The sequence below is a fragment of the Psammomys obesus genome, unplaced genomic scaffold (genome assembly GCF_907164565.1).
Source record: "Psammomys obesus unplaced genomic scaffold, mPsaObe1.curated_primary_1811, whole genome shotgun sequence".
Classification (NCBI taxonomy): Eukaryota; Metazoa; Chordata; class Mammalia; order Rodentia; family Muridae; genus Psammomys; species Psammomys obesus.
The window spans coordinates 37,365,572-37,387,875 of record NW_026591086.1 but is presented as its reverse complement, the minus strand read 5'-3'; the positions used below and the strand labels follow the sequence as shown (position 1 = coordinate 37,387,875).

At 41.2% G+C, this 22,304-nt stretch overlaps 1 protein-coding gene across 6 annotated transcripts in view; it reads left to right on the top strand.

Annotated features, from left to right (window-relative positions):
• Klf12 (KLF transcription factor 12) overlaps positions 1-22,304 on the top strand; it is a 431,501-nt gene that overhangs the window by 287,356 nt on the left and 121,841 nt on the right. For all 6 annotated transcript variants that reach the window (XM_055609629.1, XM_055609631.1, XM_055609626.1 and 3 more), the window contains one exon: positions 13,187-13,322. In XM_055609629.1, the coding sequence (XP_055465604.1) occupies positions 13,187-13,322 (136 nt within the window). The remainder of the gene's footprint in view (positions 1-13,186; positions 13,323-22,304) is intronic.

Sequence of the window (22,304 nt, the reverse complement as noted above, 5' to 3'; positions counted from 1 at the left end):
TGTTTGTTTGTTTTGTTCTTGTTCTTGTTTTTGTTTTCCTCTCTGGCTCTTGAGTGATCTAGTAATTTATTTGTTTACTTATTTTCTCACTTATGTATGTACTAATTACTATCTATCTCAACGCTGCTACAATGCTCACTACCAGTATGGAGCAGGGCTTTACCCCGCCAGGGTCTCTGCACTTTTACCAGCACTCAGAAGGGTACCTGGTACCCTTCTGTAACTGTCCTGTTAGCACCTGTTGACTCAATATGTAAATGGATGTTTGGATCAAGAGAAGTATCATCCTTGATAAATTTTCTTATGTCTGCTGTGCTTCCATTAAGTTTTGTCAGCTCAGGAGTGAAGAGAGCGAGATGTATTTCAGTGGAATATCCCTGGAGACGGTGAAGGATCAGAAAGTAGTATTTCACCCTGTGGTTGAAGAGCCAGAGTGCGTGCTGCCAGGGTTATAGGCATGGTGACTGCTGAGCACCAGGCTGACTACGCCCCAGGTCGTATACATCACTTATCTCCTAAATGTCCATACGACAATAGGAGAGCGATGAAGTGAGGATGAGCAATGGGAAATCAATTGCCTAAGGTCAACTGCTCCCAAGTGACATGGCCAGAGGTCACCACATATTTTCTGAAGCCAGGTGTCTGTTTCCGTGCTAGAGTTCTGCACGTTCTTTTTGGAATAGTTCCTGTTTAGACTGTGTTGGGGGAGGACCTGCTGGCCCAGGAGCCTGGGCATTCCTACAGCATAATCCTCCACAGACATTTGTGTCCTTTTATGGCCCTTCGTTTTTGCTTCAACAGCAGCTCTCCTGGAGGCCAGCTTTTCTCTAACTGAACAACTTTCAGCCTTGACAGGTAGTATGAGTAGCTGAAAGAAAAATACAGCACAATGGTGCTATGACCACTGCCTAACCAGGAGCCTCATACCCCTGCCAGCTCTGCCCCAACAGTAAGGCAGGGGGATTCTGGACCTCTTTCTGAGACCCATTCTTTGCTTTTGAGGTGATGCTCATAAGGAAACTGAGGGTTGTATTACATTAGGCAAAAGGTTTACCACTGTAATTATACCCTCTTGCCCCTTGTTTTGTTGTTGCTGTTTTTGAGCACGTTCTTTCTTATGTTTGGAGGTATGTGCAGATACTCTTTTCTTTTTTTTTTCTTCTACAAAAGCATTTATTTGCACATCTTCAGATATCCACATATTTGTTACAACTTTCAAATCATTTTTCAAAAACATCAAATCAGTGTTATAGGTTAGACAATTAATATTTTTTTAATTTTATTTTTTTCTTATCAGTTACATTTTATTAACTCTGTATCCGAGTCGTATCACGTTCCCTCATTCCCTCCCACTCCCACCCACCCTCCCTCATCTCCACCCTGCCCCTTTCCAAGTCCACTGATAGGGAGGGACCTCCTCCCCATTCATCCGATCCTGTTTTATCAGGTTATCTTCAGGACTGGCTGCAAAGTACTCCTGTGTGGCCTAACAGGACTGCTCCTCCCTTGGGGGGTGGGGAGGTCAAAGAGCCAGCCATTGAGTTCCTGTTAGAAATAGTCCCTGTTCCACTTACTATGGGAAACCAATTGGTTACTGAGCTACCATGGGCTACATCCAAGCAGAGGTTCTAGGTTATATCCATACATGGTCCGTGGTTGAATGTCAGTCTCAGAAAAGAACCTGTGCCCATATATATTTGGTCCTTGTGGAGCTCCTATCCTTTCCCCATCATACTAACTCCCCTTCTTTCATATGATTCCCTGTACTCTGCCAAAGGTTTGGTTATGAATCTTTGTATCTCCTTTGAAAACACTGCTACTTAGAGTCTTTCAGATGCCTTCAGTAGATTACTGTCATACGTTCAATGCACATCCCATCTGTCTTTCTATATGAGGATTGATCATCTCACCCCATATCCGCTCTCTTGATTATCTTTTTTATGTGTATAGATTTCATTATGTTTATCATATCGTATAGGTCTATATAAGCGAATATATACCGTGTTTGTATTTCTCCTTCTGGGATATTTCACTCAGAATGATCTTTTCTAGATCCCACCATTTGCCTGCAAATTTCATGATTTCCTCCTTTTTGATTGCTGAGGAGTATTCCATTGTGTAAAAATACCACAATTTCTGTATCCATTCCTCCCTTGATGGACATCTGGGTTGTTTCCAGGTTCTGGCTATAACAAATAAAGCTACTATAAACATGGTTGAGCAAGTATCTCTTTTGTGTATTTGAGCAAATTTTGGGTATATACATAGCAGTGGTATAGCTGGTATAGTGGTCTTGAGGAAGCACTATTCCGAATTGTCTGAGAAAGCGCCAGATAGATTTCCAAAGTGGTTGTACCAGTTTACATTCCCACCAGCAGTGGAGGAGGGTTCCCCTTTCTCCACAACCTCTCCAGCATGTGTTGTCATTTGAGTTTTTCATCTTGGCCATTCTGATGGGTGTGAGGTGAAATCTCAGGGTTGTTTTGATTTGCATTTCCCTGATGGCTGATGAGGATGAGCATTTCGTTAAGTGTTTCTCTGCCATTCGATATTCCTCTACAGAGAATTCTCTCTTTAGCTCTGTTCCCCATTTTTTAATTGGATTACTTGGTTTGCTGCTTTTCAGCTTCTTTAGTTCTTTGTATATACTGGATATTAGTCCTCTGTCAGATAAAGGGTTAGTGAAGATTCTTTCCCAATCTGTAGGTAGTCGTTTTGTTTTGATGACAGTGTCCTTTGCTTTACAGAAGCTTTTCAGTTTCATGAGGTCCCTTTTATTGATTGTTGCTCTTAGAGCCTGTGCTGTTGGTGTTCTGTTCAGGAAGTTGCATCCTGTGTCAATGAGTTCTAGGCTGTTCCCCACTTTTCTTATAACGGATTTATAGTATCTGGTTTTATGTTGAGGTCTTTGATACACTTGAACTTTAGTTTTGTGCAGGGTGATAAGTATGGATCTATTTTCATTTTTCTACATGTAGACATCCAGATACATCAGCACCATTTGTTGAAGATGCTGTCTTTTTTCCGTTGAATGGTTTTGGCTTCTTTGTCAAAAATCGAGTATTCATAGGTGTGTGGGTTTATTTCTGGGTCTTCTATGTGGTTCCATTGATCCTCCTTTCTGTTTTTATGCCAATACCATGTAGTTTTTATTACTATTGCTCTGTAGTACAACTTGAGATCGGGGATGGAGATACCTCCAGATGATCTGTTGTTGTACAGGATTGTTTTGGAGATTCTGGGTTTTTTGTTTCTCCATATGAAGCTGAGAATCTTTTTTTCAAGGTCTATAAAGAATTGAGTTGGTATTTTGATGGGAATTGCATTGAATCTGTAGATTGCTTTTGGCAGGATGGCCATTTTCACAGTGTTAATCCTACCAATCCATGAGCACGGTAGATCTTTCCATCTTCTGATATCTTCTTCAGTTTCTTTCTTCAGAGACTTGAAGTTTTTCTCAAACAGGTCTTTCACTTGCTTGGTTAGTGTCACCCCAAGGTACTTTATGTTATTAGTGGCTATTGTGAAAGGTGTTGTTTCCCTAATTTATTTCTCGGCCCTTCTGTCTTTGGTATACAGGAGGGCTTCTGATTTTTTTGAGTTGATTTTGTATCCTGCCACATTGCTGAAGGTGTTTATCAGCTGAAGGAGTACTCTGGTTCAATTTTTGGGGTCGCTTATATATTCTATCATATCATCTGCGAATAGTGACACTTTGACCTCTTCCTTTCTGATTTGTATCCCCTTGATCTCCTTTAGTTGTCTTATTTCTCTGGCTAGGACTTCGAGTACTATGTTGAAGAAGTATGGAGAGAGTGGGCAGTCTTGTCTTGTCCCTGATTTCAGTGGAATTGATTTAAGTTTCTCTCCATTGAGTTTGATGTTGGCTATAGTCTTGCTGTATATTGCCTTTACTATGTTTAGATATGTGCCTTGTATTCCTGATCTCTCCAAGACTTTAAACATGAATGAGTGTTGGACTTTGTCAAATGCTTTTTCAGCATCTAAGGAGATGATCATGTGGTTTTTTCCTTCAGTTTGTTTATGTGGTGGATTACATTGAGGGGATATAGGGCTGTTCAGTCTTTCTACCTGATCTTGACTTAATGTTGGAAGATGGAATCTATCAAGAAAATTGTCCATTTCATTTAGGTTTTCAAATTTTGTGGCATATAGGCTTTTGTAGTATGATGTAATAATTGTTTGGATTTCCTCAGTGTCTGTACTTATGTCACCCTTTTCCTTTCTGATTTTGCTGATTTGTATAGATTCTCTCTGCTTTTTAGTTAATTTGGCTAAGGGTTTGTCTATCTTGTTGATTTTCTCAAAGAACCAGCTTTTTGTTTCATTGATTCTTTGAATAGTTTTATTTGTTTCTAATTGATTGATTTCACCCCTGAGTTTGATTATTTCCAGCCATCTGTTCCTCTTGGGTGTATCTGCTTCTTTTTTTCTAGGGTTTTGAGTTGGGCCATTAAGGTGCTTGTATGTGATGTTACCAATTTCTTCTTGAAGGCACTTAGTGCTATAAATTTTCCTCTGAGCACTGCTTTTAATGTGTCCCATAAATTTGGGTATGTTGTGCCTTCATTTTCATTGAATTCTAGGAAGTCTTTAATTTCTTTCTTTATTTCTTCCTTAACCCAGCTGTCATTGAATAGTAAGTTGTTCAGTTTCCATGTGCGTGTAGGCTTTTTGTTATTTCTGTTGTTGTTGAGGTCCAGCTTTAGTCCATGGTGGTCAGATAGAATACAAGGGATTATTTCAATCTTTTTGTATCTGTTGAGGCTTGCTTTATGACCAACTATATGGTCTATTTTGGAGAAGGTTCCATGCAGTGCTGAAAAGAAGGTATACTCTTTTGAGTTTGAATGAAAAGACCTATAGATGTCTATTAGGTCCATTTGATTTAGGGACTCTGTAAGTGTTTTTATTTCCCTATTTGTTTTCTGTCTAGTTGATCTGTCCCTTGGTGAGAGTGGAGGGTTGAAGTCTCCCACTATTAGGGTTTTAGGATCAATGTGTGATTTAAGCTTTAATATTGTTTCATTTACGAATGTAGGTGCTCTTGTATTTGGGGCATAGATATTCAAAATTGTGATGTCCTCTTGGTGGATTTTTCCTTTGATGAGAATATAGTGGCCATCCTTATCTTTTTTGATTAACTTGGGTTGAAAGTCTATTTTATTAGATATTAGGATGGCTACTCCAGCTTGTTTTCTGGAACCATTTGCTTGAAAAACATTTTTCCAACCCTTTACTCTGAGGTAGTGTTTTTCTTTGTTGCATAGGTGTGTTTCTTCGATGCAACAGAATGTTGGATCGTGTTTCCGCAACCATTCTGTTAGTCTGTGTCTTTTTATTGGGGAGTTGAGTCCATTGATGTTGATAGATACTAGATACCAACAATTGTTACTTACATTTGATGTGGGGTTGGTAGTGTCACTGAGTTTCATTGCTTGTCTTCTTTTGGTTTTTTTTGTTGTTGTTGTGTAGTTATCTATTTCCTCTGTTTCCTTCGATGTAGTTGTTTTCTTTGGTTTGGAGTTTCCCTTCTAGTAACTTCTATAGAGCTGGGTTACTATGTAGATATTGTTTAAATTTGGTTTTGTCATGGAATATTTTGAATTCTCCGTCTATGTTGATTGAAAGTTTTGCTGGGTATAGTAGTCTGGGTTGGAATCTGTGGTCCCTTAAGGACTGTATGATTTCTGTTCAGGCCCTTCTGGCTTTCATAGTTTCTGTTGAGAAATCTGGTATGATTCTGATAGGTCTACCTTCATATGTTACTTGGCCTTTTTCTCTTGCTGCTTTTAGAATTTTTTCTTCGTTCTGTAGGTTCAGTGTTTTGACTATGATGTGACGTGAAGAATTTCTTTTCTGGTCTAGTCTCCTTGGAGTTCTGTAGGCCTCTTGTATGTTTATGGACATCTCTTTCTTTAAGTTGGGAAAATTTCTTCTATGATTTTCTTGAAAATATTTTCCGGACCTTTGAACCTGATGTCTTCTTTTTCTTCTACTCCTATTATTCTTAGGTTTTGTCTTTTCATGGTGTCCTTGATTTCTTGGATGTTTTGTGTTTGGAACTTTTCTGATTTTATTTTTTCTTTGAGAGACGTGTCAATTTCCGCAAGTATATCTTCGGCTCCTGAGATTCTTTCTTCCATCTCTTGTATTCTGTTGGTGATGCTTACCTTTGTAGTTCCTGATCTTTTTTCTATGTTCTCCCGCTCCAGCTTTTTCTCTATTTGTGTTTTCTTTATTGATTCTAATTCAAATTCTGTTTTCATGTCTTGCAACATTTCCTTCATCTGTTTAAATGTGGAGTCCTGCTTATCAATGACAGCTTCTATTTTTTTGTCTGTTTCCTCTCTATATATCACTAATTGTGCCTCTACTTCTTTGACTATAATTGTATTTCTATGAGAGCTTTGTTTGTTTCTTCTTTATTTGCCTTCATTTGTGTGGACATTTCTTTGAGAGCCTTGTTCATTTCTTCTTTTTTTGCCTCAATTTTCGTGGTCATTTCTCTGAGAGCTCTATTTGTTTCCTCTTTGTTCGTCTCGATTTCTTTGGCTATTTCTCTGAGGGCTTTGTTCATTTCATCTTTATGGGCCTCTAATAGCTGGACAAACATAGTTTTGAGGTCGTTTTCTTGTATATCTAGTGAATTGAAGTGTCCGTTGGTTTGTGGGGTTGCTTTTGAGGTCATTATGTCCTGATTTTTGTTGGGAGTGTTCTTACATCTGCCTCTAGCCATCTGGTTATTTATAACCCTCACTGTTTGTTCCTCGACTTTGTAGTTTGGGCTATGATCGTTTCTTTCTGTTTTCTGGACTGTTTTTTCAGGAAGATGAGAGAGGTTCACTGGTTTGGGAGTGTGCGTTGTGGTTTCAGTTTTGCCTAAGTAAGGAATGTGATGCTGACGCTATTTGCAAGTGCTTTTAGCGGGCGCAGTGTGCATGCGCGGATTCTCTGACTATTGCAGTGGCCTGCAGGCCACTATTATGCAGTTCTGTCTGAGATCCAGGGATTGTTTGCCTGGATTACACTGGTGGACCCACAAGGCAGAGGCTTCAACGTTGTGGTCGTTATCCCAAAAATCCCTATGATGCCCACGCTAGGGGTGTGGGTGGCAGGGATCTCGTCTGGTTGCTTCTGTGGAGAGGCCCTGGGTCTGGGGCAAACTTTCCCTAGAAGGCTCACTCACTCTCTTGCAGGACCAGTTGGAATGCATAGGGGTTCTCCTTGCTCTCTACTCTCTGATTTGGTCCTGCTGCGGAAAATGTGCGGGTAGGCTAACAGTCAGCTCTGTGGCACTGTGGCCGCAGGACTCGGTATCCACCTTTCCTGTGTGCTGCCTCTCTGTTATTTCCCTCTGCCAGGAGGGGTTATGTTGACTGGTCCCAGGGTAGCACGGGAAAGAGTTGGGTTGAGTGTTCTCAATCCCAGATCCCGGGCCCAGATCTCTCTGCCAGAAGCAGCCTGGTGGTAGAACCTATGTTTGCTGATTCCGAGAGAGTACCAGGTAGGGTTGAGTGTCCTCAGATCCAGAGCTTGGGTTTCTCTGCCAGGGGCCACTGGGTGAGCTGGAGAGGGGGTGAGCTGGAGAGGGGGTGCTGTGTCCTGTGGCAGGCTGACTCTCCGTCCTTCCCCTCTGACCTTCCCCTCCACTAGGGCAAGCTTATGGAGGTGCTCTCAGGAGAGTGCCAAAAGGGGTTGGGACTTCTCAGTCCCGATCCTGAGCCGGGGTTTCTCTGCCAGGGGTCGGGGGGCCACAGGTGTTAGGACTTGGTGCTAGACCTTATTGCGCTGGACCCAGGAGAGTCTCAGGACGTGTAGAATGACCACAGTCCCAGATCCTGAGCTGAAGTTTGTTTGCTAGGAGCAGCCGGCAGCACTGGGGCTGTGAAGCCGCTGTGCGCCTCTTTAGCCTTCCACTCCGCCGCGGTGGGGTTATGGCGGCGTTCTGGTTCTGGGGGGGGGGGGGAAGTGCCGGAAAGGATTGGGTTTTCTAAGCCCCGATCTCGTGTTTTTGTCTTGTTTTGTTTTGTTTTGTTTTGTTTTTTGTTTTTTTGTGGGAGCTGCAGCTCTCGCTGGGGCTGGGGTACAGACAGTGTGGTCTGTGGCAGATTCTGCTGGACGCCTCCTGCCTCCTCCAAAGAGGGAGTAGGGTTTTGGGTGCCAGGAAGTGCCTGGGGATCACCTCTCGGGGTGTCTCCTCCCGGAGGAGTCTGCTGTGACTTGATTCTAAAAGGACTCAGATCATGGTTAGTCTCTTTCTTCTTGGAAGTCTAGATAACTGTGTTCTGGGTTGATCAACCCCTTCACTCACCAATTTCCATGTTGCGGGTCCTCTCCCCTTCAGCTAAGCTGCACACTAGCCGCCGCCATCTTGGAAGGTTTCCTCTTATATACATTTAATAAGATGACTCACGGAAAACTTCATGAACAAAGGCATGAAGGCCAGGTCACCTTTGCCGGAAGTGCATAATTTTTTTATAGTACCCAGGCTAGGGAGAGAAGATATTGTGAGGCCATGTACTCTGGTGAAGTGTGTCTGTGTCAGCCCACTGTTACACAGGAAAAAAAGAAGTTTTAGCATTTTGAAAAGGGCATAGAGCTTTGCCTGTAGGCCTCACAAGAGGTACCCAATGGTCTTCCTGTCAAGTATACAGCTTAGAGAAGAGGCCACAAAGGGCCCCACTCTGCCCCATACCTGAGCAATGCTGAGGCTCCAAGATGATGCTTCCCACAAGGAAACACATGGAAATACACAGGAAGTGCTTTAACCACAGAGCAGAAAGTACAGAGGATTTCAGGTAGTTTCAAGTCCCGCTTTGGTGTTTGTCACTAAACACAGAATGGTCATTGGCAAAAAGAACATGCAGGAGTAGGCTGGCTTGCTGTTGTTTATCTACACTGCTAAAAAGGCATTATCTGCCCTAAATGAGATAGATTAAAATAGCAACTGTTTTATGTGGTCACAGTTCCATGGGTCAGAAGTTGGAATGGGTTAAGATAGGCAGTTTTCACACTGGCCTCATCTGGGCATGCCTGGTCCAGATGTGGTCTTCTGGTGGCTGGAATGTGAATAGCTAATGAAACTCAGATAACTTACCACCTAAACAGTGCCTCTCTTCTAAGCCTCTTCAAGCTCCATCCCACAGCTACTCACCCCTTAGAACACGATGTCCAACAAACACATTCTTTTCACGCCCCCCCCCCTTTGTGTTGCATTAACTGATGTGCTTTAGCCACAATAGACCACAGAGTCCAGCAGAGCCACTGTCAAAAGCAGCCACCTAAGGGTGCGGCACAGAACAGTCTGCACAGTCCTGATCTCCCACAGATGGTAATTGAAAATCAGTCTGCTCAACTTCAGGTGTCGGGTTTGTCTTCCCAGGCTTTGTCCAGAACAAGTCCAACTGCAAGAGACCAAGTTTCTCCAAACATCCCAGTCCATTTTTCCAGTTTCAAATATGTGAAATCTTTAATATGAGGGCATGTGTGTGTGTTTGTGTGTGTGCTTGCGTGTTTAATAAGATACTGCATCTTACCATTAACTCTTGATGGCTTGCAAGTCACTTTGGAGACCAGGTTGGCCTTGAACTCAGAAATCTCCTTGTGTTTCCGCCTGTTGAGTATGAGAAAAGGTATATACCGCTATATCAAGCTCAAAGATAAATTCTTTGTTCTCTAAACTTAGAGAACTCTGAATATATGTATACATGTGAGTTTGTGTGTTAGAGTAAGTGTGTGAGAAAGAGTCAGGAAGACAGGGAGGGCGGGGGAAAGTGTTTGAATGGGAGAGGATATGTGTGTTCTAGTTGCCCAGGAAATGTTTGCATTGTCCTACATGAGTGCTGAGAGACTTAGGGGGTCCTAACATGGGCTCAGATGTGCAAAGACTAATGGAGGTTAACCAGATGAGATGTCCCTATTCCATGTTTAATAAAAATAGTGTAGAATTATGCAAGTATGTAGATAAGCTAATCATCTGACCTCATCAGCAATGCAGATTTTGAAAAAGCCTTTCTGATTATTTTCTCAGCTTGGCTGAGGATATGAGTATGAAGAATTTCTCAGCATGGTGGCAGCAGATGTATTTCATAGTATTTATTGAAAATATTGGAAAGAAGTCCTCAAGCACGATCCTCCCAAAAAGTACATCCAAACAGATGACTTCTTTAGCATATTTTATACTGAAGTTTAGCTATAAACAGCACGCAATCTAGATGACTCATGTTACAGCTCCCCACATTTTGGGGATGTTTTGTACAGCTAGGCTTGCTTGACCTTCAGCCTCTTGCATAGCCACCTCATCCCTCCTCTAGTTGTAGGTGTTTGAGAACTCTGGCTGTTCTGGACAAAATGGCACCATGAGAATACTCTCTATTCTTTAGCTGATCGTTTTATACCTTAGCAAAGGTGTCATTGGATATAATGTTTCGGCAACTTTCAGTGGTCAACTATTGACATTACAGGCCCATATAGAAGCACGCAGTGAGGAGGTGGAGGCCTAGATGGATCTGTCATTAATTTTCTTGGCTGGGATTTTTTTCATAGTTATAAGCAGTCATTAGATGAGTCACACTGGAACAAACCAAACAAAACTAGAGAAAAACATCGGTGAATTCCTAGCTAAAATGCTTATGTCTTTCTTGAGTCCTTATGCCTTCCAGCCTGTGAGCTGGTCAATATCTTTCCAGTATAGCCATGGGCTGCTAAACAATGTTTCAGTCAATAACTCAACAGTGTGTACAACAAAAGTCCCGGCACACAAGACTGGATCACTTTGTGCCTCTGTAGCCATAGCCATCTTAGTTTGTGTAGCACGGTCTATAATGTTTGCAGGAGAATGGATTCACTTAAGGGCACATTAGCCAGAATCTGTGCCACTAAGTAACATGAAATGATGTTGTTTGTTAGTTTGATTGAACCAGCTTGTTGAGTAGAGCCATATGAATCTTAATAATATACGATAATACATTTTTAGAGTAATTAGACAATAATGCTGTGTCTTACCAGCTCAAGATAGACCCCCAAGCTTCACACTGAGAAAATCTGCATCATCCCACTCCTGAGGTGTCTTTTTTACTGATAAGGTGGAAAAGCTCTTTGCTGTTGTTGTTGTTGTCATTGTTTGTTTATTTATTGGTCCTGTGATATGTTCTGCTTGGTCATAGTGGTTTAATTGGTTTGTTTGTTTGTTTGTTTGTTTGTTTGGTATTTTTGTTTGTTTGATTGTTTTGTTGGTCCTGTACTATGTTCTGCTTGGTTATTGGCATAACCCCTGGCATGTGAGCAAGTGAAGTCTGTATCTGAGACCATCCTCAGCGCAGTGTCGCAAGACAGTGAATTGCTTTATTTGAGGACAGTGTTAGAGAGTATAGGTGACCTAATGTGTATCTGTGTTTCCCTGTCAGTGACTTTGAAACGAGGACATATTTATTCAACTGAACACCGTACCCGGAACACGTCCATTTGCCTAAAATCTTAACTCTCTAGGGAAAATGATCAATCTTTGCACAGTTGAAAATTAGAGTGATAAATTCTTCATTGTGGATGACTGACTGACCAGAGTGTTGTAGAATATTTAGCAGGGTCCCTGACTTCTCATCTTCAATATAGCAGTAACATCCAGGTAACCCAAACAGCACCCCACCTCACTGGTCTTGACAGGTAAAGTATTTCCAGATACTTCCAGAATCATTGGGTGGAGAGCAATGAGGAATTTGTCCACATTAAAAGACTGCTATTGCAGGGGTTTTGAATCAATTTAGATGATGTTTACCAAGCAATCCCCTTTCACAAGGTGCATTTTCATGTGCAGGGACGAGAGACAGAAAATGTGTCAGCCACATTAGCATTCTCCAGATGCAATGAATGCCAACTCCTTCAGTTAGATATCTGTGCAGACCCTCTAGGGTTAGTTTTTTTAGCCATGTTGTAAATATTGTGTACAACCACAAATTGCCTAATCCTGGTAAAACCTGGCAAAATATCAGCATTTCCTTGGGAGTTCATGATGTACAGCTATAAAAAAAATTAGTTGAAAAATAAAAAAGTATCTTTCTGCTCAATTTTAGCCAAATGTCATTCTAACCGTAATTTTCAATACGCTTCTATCCAACTGCCATTGTAATCATGATTTGAAATGTAGTTGTACCCAAATGTCATTGTAACCTCGATATGAAGTACATTTTGCTTTCCTTTGCAAACAATGGTGGTTTGGGAAGCCTTTCTTGGGCACTTTTGATGAATGATGATCTGAATTGGAGCTGAGTGGGTTAGGTTAACAATTGTGTACAGACATTTTTTTTTTTTTAATTGGGGAGGTATGCGTGTTTTCTGAGACAGGAAAGCACAGAAGGCAGTCTTAAGCAGTAGCTAAAGCTACTCATAGAGGGGGGGAAAGGCAGAAAAAAGTCTGTGTGATATTACATTAAATTCCTCATTGAACTAGTCAACAGGGTCAGAACAGCAGCTTCTTACTTGGACAAGTTCATGGTAGGAAGAGAATCAGATTTGGAAATGTCTATTTGAAAGCTGTAGTCATGATAGAGATGAATGCACACTTTTCAGCACAAGTAAACAGATATCAGAAATGTTTGATGCTTCTACCTCTGCCATTTTTCTGTAGTCAAGTTTCCGCTCTCCCTGAAACAGTAATAATCTGTGAGACAACAATTCACACACACACAAAAGGAGAAAAGCCTGAAATGTTATTTTAGTCATGTCAACGTTGTTCTTCTTTTAACCTCTTATGAGAGCATGAAGCAAATAATACCTCTTCTACCTCATGCTGTCTTTCTTCCAGAGAAAGTGCTAGTGGAAAGTGGCATGGCTGGAGGTCTGGCAGCAGAAGAAAGCAGGGAGAGAAGCCAGGGGGTGAAACGTTACTCAGGAACTACACAATTAGCTTTGACCTCGCTGTTTGGGCAATATCACCATTTACTGACCTTGTGGCTTCTGTTCTAGGCACATGCCTGGAACTCTTGGGATCTGATGTAGATATTGTGTTCATCACAGGAACAGTCCATAAGATGCTGGTCCCTTTAGTGTCTGGGAATCTGTTTGCGGGAAATGCACAGGAGAGTGATTCTGTGCTCGATGTCCGTCCAGCTCGAAGTTCAGTTCTGCACACTAATTTTAATTCATTATATATGCCTTTTCTTCCCAGCACAAATGGACCCCCGAGGCCTATCTCCCAGACAAAGTAAAAGTGACAGTGATGATGATGACCTGCCAAATGTGACCTTAGATAGCGTTAATGAAACTGGATCCACGGCCCTTTCCATAGCCAGAGCAGTACAAGAGTAAGTACCACGTTCTCAGGATGAAATGAGCATTGCAAGGTGATCGATGGATAACGGAAACTGAAGCATCTCTGGCTCCCCAGGCATGCCATTTGAGCTCTGAACTGGCACACGTGACTGTATCTGTACATTTGGCCTGCACTCTTTGGGATCAGTTTAGGGAGAAGAATGGAATGTCTCAAAAGAGTGGGGAGGTTTTGTTCTGTTAGTTGTAAGACCTGTATGTGTCCTTTCAATCACCCCCTTGCACACTTCCTTTCTGGAAAACAAAATGTTCTTTTTGAATAACAGTGTCCAATTATCACCATTACTCGTCTATAAATTTAAAGCAATAGAATGTTTCAAGTATACTTATCTCAGTTTTTATTATGATTTTTTTTAAATAGTGTTTTTGTTTAATTTTGGGTTTGAAGTATGTGTGTGTATGCTCACCAGTGCAGTACTTGTGGAGGCCAGAAGAGATCATCAAATCCCCCAGAGGTGGCATTACAGGCAGTTTAGTATGAGCTGCCGACCCTGGGTACTGAGTCCAGGTACTCTGCAAGAGCTTTCAAGTGCTTTTAACCACTGGGCCATCTCTCCAGCCCCTCCTCACCTTGCTTTGGTAGAAAACTACAGCTTTATGGAAGACTTAAATTTGGAAGATACTGTGATAGTACTTTGGAAAATAGGAATCATGAACACTTATTCCGTGGGATTTTGTCCCCTCTCGGCTTTGTTTTCTTCCACTCTGACCGTAGGATTAGAAATCAATTCTTGCTGGTAGAATAAGCTGCATTTGTATTTTTGCCAACTCTATCTAGAATACAACTTGTGCTAGCCCATGTGTATGTTTCTGTGTAATGTTATTTTTGACCTTGTTGAGAGAGAACTGAAAAATGGTGTGTATTTAAAATATGTAATCCGCTTCAGTACTATGAAATGATCACCACAGTCAATTTAACTAATGTCCCGATTATCTCACCAAGGTACTATTTTGTTGTTTCTGTTGAGAATCTTTAAGATCTACTTTACTTTATTTATTTTAAGTATGTGGGCACTTTGCCTGTACGGATGAATGTAAGCACGTATGTGCATGTACCACATGCGTGCCTGGTACTTGCAGAGGATGAGATTGAAATTTGACTCCCTGGAACTGTAGTTATGGGTGGTTGTGAGCCACTATGTGAGTGTTTGGGATTGGACCCTGCTCCTCTGTAAGACCAGCAAGTGCTCTTAATCACTGAGCCACCTTTCCAAAGAAGAGCTAATTTTTTTCAGATGTCAAATGTTTAATTTACCCATTTTTACTTGAAGGTCTTTTCCCCACAACTCAGCTCTTGCTACCTACAACTCTGCTGTTTTTTCTATGTTCAACTTGTTTAACTCCAAAAGTTAGTGGTAGCTCTTTCCTATGCTTTAAGTTTCAAGCTGCAATATTTTGTATAAAAATGCAAATCTTCGTCCTTGAAACTATTCTGAAAATTGTGTGTGCATATTAAGGGAAGTTAGATTTATTATTCATGTCAGTGTCTTTATTAAAAGGTTAGTAAAGCATACATTGAGCTTCTATCACCTGGAAAGCTGTACAATTTCTGGATCCATCAATGATTAATTCACCACCCTTCAAGTCTGAGTTTGCATACAAGCATTTAAAACCACAGAGATGCTTTTGGATAAAACAACCACAATGTCCCCCCAAAAGCCTCACAAGTAGAGATACTTTCCAAGCTGTTAGTAGTATGTTGAAGAAATTTTAATGGAAAACCAATATACGATCCATGTTAAATTACTGAAAATTTCTCAGCATTCATTTTGAAAAATCAGTTGTGAATTTGTCTTCTGGCTCTTGGTTTCTCTTGAACTCCTAATAACATGTAATTATTTCATTATTAACATCTCTTTCATCTCATTCTTCATGCTTTTCCATCTTTATACCCAGTGTTAATTCAAACTATTAAAAACATCAGTTTAGCATGTAAGTTATGAGCAGATTTCAAAGAATTCTGAGGGTGTCTTCATTTTCTGTACTTGTAGACCTTTCCTGAGACTATTGGGTAGAGAAGGATGCTTGGAGACTGATGGTGAAATCTGAGTTTTCTTTGGAGCAAACAGATGAGTTTTCAAACCCTGGGCAATGAATTTATGTTTTGTCTTTCCAGTTAGAAAGCAGTGGAGCTCCGGTCTAAGACGCACTCAAAAGTTTGCCCACCTCTTTGCTTTTCAGCAGTAATATAGAGTTGGCCATGGAAGCAGAGAGATGTGTAAGGTTGAAGACATTCAAAGAGATTGACACGGGGGACAAGAAAATGGCCCTGCTTTTGTTGAGGGCTCCTAGCTGAACCACAGAGCAGACATCTCCAGCTAAAGCTTTTTGTCTCCATCCTGCTTAGTTCTTTGTCAACTTGACACGAGCTACGGTTATCGTAGAAGAACCACAAATGAGAAAATGCCTCCATCTGATTGCCTGTAGGCAAGTCTGTGGGGTATATTCTTGATAAATGGCTTGTATGAGAGGGGCAGGCTCACGGAGAGAACTGCCACCTGTGGTCCACAGTGCTATGAGAAAGAAGACCGAGAAAGCCACAGGGAGCAAGCCAGCAGGCAGTATTTCTTCCTGGCCTCTGCCTCTGCTTCTGTTTCTGCCTCCAGCGTCCTGCAGGGAGCTCCCCGTGACTTCTCTGGATGATGGACCAGAAGCCACAAAATGAAATTAAACCCTTTCCTTCCCACACTGCTTTTGGCCATTGTCTTTTTCACAGAAATAGAAATCAAAATAAGAGAGTTCCCGTACTCATTTGGGTACTGTACTGCCTCGTGTGTGCGCTGCCGTGTTGACATAAAAAATCTCAAACCGATGACACAGTTTATTCTGTAGCCAGATATGAGAGACCCCAGCCCAGGAACAGATTCAGGTTAGCCTTAATTCCATTTGATAATAATTTGCATGGTAACAGAATGAAGGAAGTCATGAATCAAGACACTTTTGAAAGATACGGTTAGGTCCATCAGATAGGTGGGGTAAAGCAAAGTGAGGTGGCCTCAGCTGTTGGCCTAGATGGTATATAGCAGCATTCTTAGCCTTTCGGTTGATGGAGACATGGGTTCTGCTTCTACATTCCAAAAAGTTTACCTAACAATCACAAAATTTTTAGGCCACCTATAGAAAAGGGCAGTAAATGCTTATTAGGGTGAGAGGGTACAGTGTAGCTGAAAGTAATCTGGCTCTGGAGCCATGGCATTTCAGACTCTCCAGTCACTGAAGGTCAAATCTGCTGATCAGGCTCACAGATAGTTCTGTGTAAAGTATGTTTCTTTCCAGGAGCTTTTGTTCTCAGGTAGTATAGCTTGACTGTTAACCTAATGTCTTGTTTTATTAGCATTAGTATGTATCGAATAAGCCTTATTGTGCTAACAATTCTCCTCCTGGTAGTATTCATTTTATTGGTTTTTAAAAAAGAGGATGTTTTACATTGAATTTGGGATTTAAAAAATGATTTCTTCTGATTGGATGCATAGAAGTTGTTAGCCAGCATGCATGTTCTCCCCAGAAACCCAGGCATGTCTTCAGATAAAAAGAATGCCCTAAGGCCACCCCAGCTTATATGAATTTACTCAGCAAGGACACTGATCAGTATTCTTAAAAGGAATACTTCAACTCTTCCCACTGAGTAATCTGACCCTCACCCCTACATCAGCTGAGTCAGTGAACTTAACTAAATTGCAAACAGCAGCCAGGGCAGGTCTCACAGATGGGCTCTTTCTTATTTTAATCTTGTAGACAGTGTGTGTGTTAGCAATCATGTATTGAGTGAAAGAGACAGACTTTGGCATTCCTAGAACATCTGTTTTGTCTCTGTCTCAACCCCCAGGCCCCTGCGCAATGGTAAAAAAAATGGTCATTTCTCTTGACAACTGGGCAAACATCATTATGAAGTCAGTGTTTAGAGGATGGAAGGTAAAGCCACTCTATGAGGGCAAATTTTTGTAATTAATTCTAAATCTAGACAAAATAGCAATGTTTTTGAAGCAGGTAAACTTTTGGGTTTCATTTTGGTTACCCAGAACCTCTCACTTCTTCTCTTTCTTCTTTCTGTAAATTCTGCACATTCTAGATCCTTTTAATGTATACAGACTAAGTTAAATGTGAGCAGCATGTGAAAGGGCCCATCCCAGAGAGATTTCTGTCCTACCAAGGATCAAGATGGAAGAACAGGACTTGAAAGAATGATCTCAGTCAGGGTGAAGCTGAGGAGGACAGGTTGAAGCTTTGGAGCAAGCAGAGGAAGATGTTTTCACTAGCATCCTGACATCTGTCCCTCTTAAAATGAAACAGTTTTTAAACAGCTTGTTGTCCATAACATTCAAGCTACTTCCATCGTTTTAATGTCTCCCTTGTCCTATTTTATTATGTGGCTTATGGGAAACACGCCTCTTTGTGAAGAAGCCAACTGGTGGATTTCAGAAAACAAATAAACTTACGTTTGGTACTTCTTTTGCATAAGTGTGCTTTGAAAGAAAATATGGTGGCGAGTTAGCTAGCCCATGTTTCCTGCAAACTTTCCTATAGTTAGTCTACACATGATGATACCTTCTTTAGAAACTGCATTTGTTGATACAGGAAAGTCAGAAATGTTAGGTGGTTTTTTTTTCTTTTTTTTTTTTAAATTCCAAACTTGTTGAACAGTCAACACGCCCTTGCTTTCCTTAATTTCCTCTGCTAATGTCTTTTAAATCACACTAGAGAACAGTGCTAGAGATGAGCGAGAAAAGGAAAGAAGAACTATTATAGGAGTTTACAGTTGGCAGATTCTCTGAGAACTCCTACCGTTTTCCTTTCATTTGCCCTGTGGTCCTGCCTTTACCATGTGGAGAAAGAAAACAGAGGCATGCAGTGCTTTATGCTCTCTCTAATGATCCTACAGAAAGTCGTTTGCCGAGTTCCTAGTCCAATCATGACGTCTGTAGCCCTGCTGTCCTTGAGGAAGAGACAGCTGCAGCACCTGCTTCTGTGCTGTGCATTTAACCTCTGTACTATATCTGTCTTAAGGTACCTTGAGCACTGAACCGCAGTAAGCATGAGCATAGGTGATCTAACTGTGTACTTTCTGTCCTGTGAACTCATCTTACATAGGATGTCGTTAAGGGAGTAAGAATTCTGTCAGGTATATTCTCGGATATATTGTAAAAGGATTTCTCATCTACAGCCCCATGCATTATGTTAAAAGACGAAGAAATAAAACTCAAAATTTTAGAGTGCTTTTTAAATAAATGTTACCGTTACATTTTATTTTAAGAGCTACTGCTGGGAAAAAAATATCATCGCAGGTATGCTTTAGTATGGCGTAGGTGCTGATACGACTAAGACTCCCAAACCACGCTTTTTATAGGCTTGCTTTCTGCCCAGCTGTGATAGGAAGCATGTGAGGGCTGAAAGGAAGCTATCTTCCACGTTCTCTCTTCAGCTGAAACGTTTCAGAATGTTTATGTCTCTTCTGAGCTGCTAAGTATGGGTAGACTGGGATTGAGGAAAAGCCAGAGCTAACTCATATTGGTTCTCTACTTTCTAATAGTTGAATTTTTCAGGGTCTGCTCTCAGAATCCTCCCAGACCAAGGCTGTATTTGATGAAACTGTGTTTTCAGTTCATAATCCTAGTAAGATTTGGAATACTTTCAAATGCCCACTTCAGGTCCTATTAAGAGATACATTTGGGCAGAAATGTGTAGAAAATAAGGCTAGCTGCCAGTGGCCACTGACCAAATAACTTGTCTTGTGTGCCAGTGCTCATGGGTAAATAAGGGAAAGAGTCACACTTGCCGGGTGGAGAGAATGCTGTTTGAAGGCTCTTGAAGAAAGTTAGAATAAACAAAGAAAGAAAGAAGCCCTGATTTATTGAGAATGGTTTCAGACTAAAGTCTAAAGTACATGCTTGGCCAGCGCATCAACTCAGCAGTCTGCTAAGACTGAAAAATACAAACACATAGCAATGACTTCACAACTCAGACCCGAATATTTAAGAGCAAGATGGACCACTTGCAGTCCCTTTTATCTCCTTTGTTAGAACAGTCTTGGTCTCTCTTTAAGCGTAAAAAATACAATGAAGTCTGACTAATTACTTATTGTTTAAATAGCTTCATAGATTACCAAATTAAGCCATGTATTCATAAGGCAAGCCACTCACTCATTCAGTCATCCCTTCACTCTTTCAACCTGTGTGTCATGTTGGAGACAGAATGACTCATAGCTCTTGGCTTTGAGGAACTCTGATAAAGTTATGCTCAGTGCACTGGAGGAGATGTGTCTCAGACCTGCTGCTGCTGTTACAAAACCCCATCACAGAAAGCAACCTGGGAAGGTCACAATCTGTCACAACGTGAAGTCAAAGGAAGGAGCTCGTAGCGGGACCTGGAGGTGGGAATTGAAATAGAGACCTTGAAGGAATGGTGCTTTTGGCTGGCTCAGCATGCTTTCTTGTAACACTTGAGGCAGCTCCCTGTGGGGAAAACTGCCCACAGTGAGCTTGCAAATGGGCCAGTTGTGGGGAAGGGGGCATTTTCCCCAACTGAGGTTCCCTCTTCTCAAAGAACTCTGGCTTGCATGAAGGTGACCAAAAAAAAAAAGGGGGGGGGCGTAAGGGGAGAACAAGGGCAAGGTATGAGGACAAAGCCCTGGACAGCTAAGAGTGTCCTGAGAGAGGTAGTAAGTGCAGAACACTAAGGCAGAGCCATTCCAGAATGACTAGCTGTCAGTCTCAGTGACCAGATGAAGAACACACTTCCAGTTCCTTGGTTTCACAAAGGAAGCAGAGTTCTTCAGAGGCCAGCTGACTGTTCTAACGTTAGACTCCAGGGGAGGCATCAGGACAGAATGACGATGTCTCCACTTTCTTTCTTTGTCAGTTTGCTTTCTCTGGCCCTCTGGCCCTCTCCCCTGGGTCGGTCTGTCTTTTTAAAGGGAGTCTATAAACAGTTGTTTAAATTCCCATCTAAATCATTTTTTTTTCTTCAAGTATTTGTTGTCAGAAAGGCTTAGGTTCTTGCAGTACACATGCAGGCATTTCTTCAAATACTTTCTAAGTTGTTTAAAAACAACACACACACACACACACATGCACGCACACACACGCACACACATGGAAGGAAAAATGTCCACGTTACCACGAATGTTAATCATTACAGCGATAATACACATTTGTTTCGGGGGTACTCTTTTGAAGGATCCAGCCTGTCTTCCATTTTCTTCAGTGCATAAAGTTTCCCCAAGGAGTTGAAGCTGTCTGCTGTGCTGCAGTAGACATATCTTATTTATCCTCAAGTAACCATTAGGTACTTTTCTCCCTTAAAAGATGTCACTTTAGTTCCAATGGCTAGCTTATCTTTCGAAGTTCTTGGTATGAATTTTTGTGATGATTAAAATATGTCTCTAAGGTGTTACAAAACTGTTGCTTTGCCAGGGGGGTGGGGTGGGGGATGGATGTATAAGCTATGCAAAATACTAAAAAAAAACCCTCAATTTTACTTAGCTTTCCCTACTTAGCGTAGGGAGTGAATTATCTTATTCTTCTGTGACATAATTACTCCTCAGTGATCAATTTAAAAATAGAAATAAGACTCTTTTTACTGTTGTTGTTGTTGTTTTTCAAGACAGTATCTCACTGTGTAAACTAGCCAGGCCTGGAACTCATGTAGACCAGGCTGACCTTAAAAATCACAGAGATCTGCCTGCCTCTCTCTGCCTTTCAAGTCCTAGGATTCAAGATGTGTACCAACAAGACTAACAGAAATCAAACGTTTTAAAGACAGAATTTTGACAAGGTGAGGTGTTTCTTCACAATCATCCCAGGATTTGGGGGGCGAGGGAAACTGAGACAAAAAGGATTTGCTCATCGTTTGAGACCAGCTTGGGCTGTGTGCTAACTAAGAATCATCCTTTAAAATGCTAAATTAATTCATGAAAGGATATATATGTATATATGTGCCTGTCTACATAGTTTCTGTATTTTTATATATTTTAAATGATGTACATTTTGTGTGTGTGTGTGTGTGTGTGTGTGTGTGTGTGTGTGTGTGTATGAGTCCTTTGCCCATATGCACATATGTATACCACGTATGTGTCTGGTACCCTTGCAGGCCAGAACAGAGGTGTGAGTCAGATCCCTTGGAAATGAAGTTACATAGGGTCATGAGGGCTATGGGAGTGCTGGCAACTAAACCTAGGTCCTTCACAGGGACAGTATATAGTCTTAAGCAATGAGCTCTCTCTCCAGCCCTCCACTTTATTTCTTTGATTACAAGATTCCAGATTACATCACAGATGGAACTGAGAAGCCGGGGTTTTACTTACCTCGAAGTAGTGACTTGTTTTTCATTCTGTTTCTAATTTATTTTAGGGTTGCTCCTTTCTGAGAATCCATGACAAAGGCTGGGCACTTCATGTGGCTCACACAGTGCATGTGAGAGCTTCGTGTCTTGATATTGCTGTACGTTCAGTCTACAATCACATTGCACAGTTACTTAAAGTAGGTACCTTACACGTACATGTATGCTCTAAATTAGTGTCTGCAGAAAGTATATATGATGGTTTTTCATGCATTCTATATGTGTTGACACAAATATTCAATGATAATGGTAAAATATTAATAAACCTCATTACGAGTCCTCAGAACTGTTCATCACTATCTATTGGTACACTCAGCAAAGGTACAGATGGCCAAATCTAGAAAGTAACAGCTGAAGTGACAGAGCTCACCATGATACAGTCTCTAGATGCATATATTCTGGACTGTATATTCTTTCCGCTGCCCATGAAGTACAGCCATTAGCACCGTAATTTTATCTGAGTTTTATCACATTAACACACACTTGAATATCACTGAATTCATTTACTTCCATGCATCATATGAAAGCAAAGGATCAATGGATATGTTTTCACGAATGGTCTACTACTCTGTACAAAGTGTGTGTGTGTGTGTGTGTGTGTGTGTGTGTGTGTGTGTGTGTGT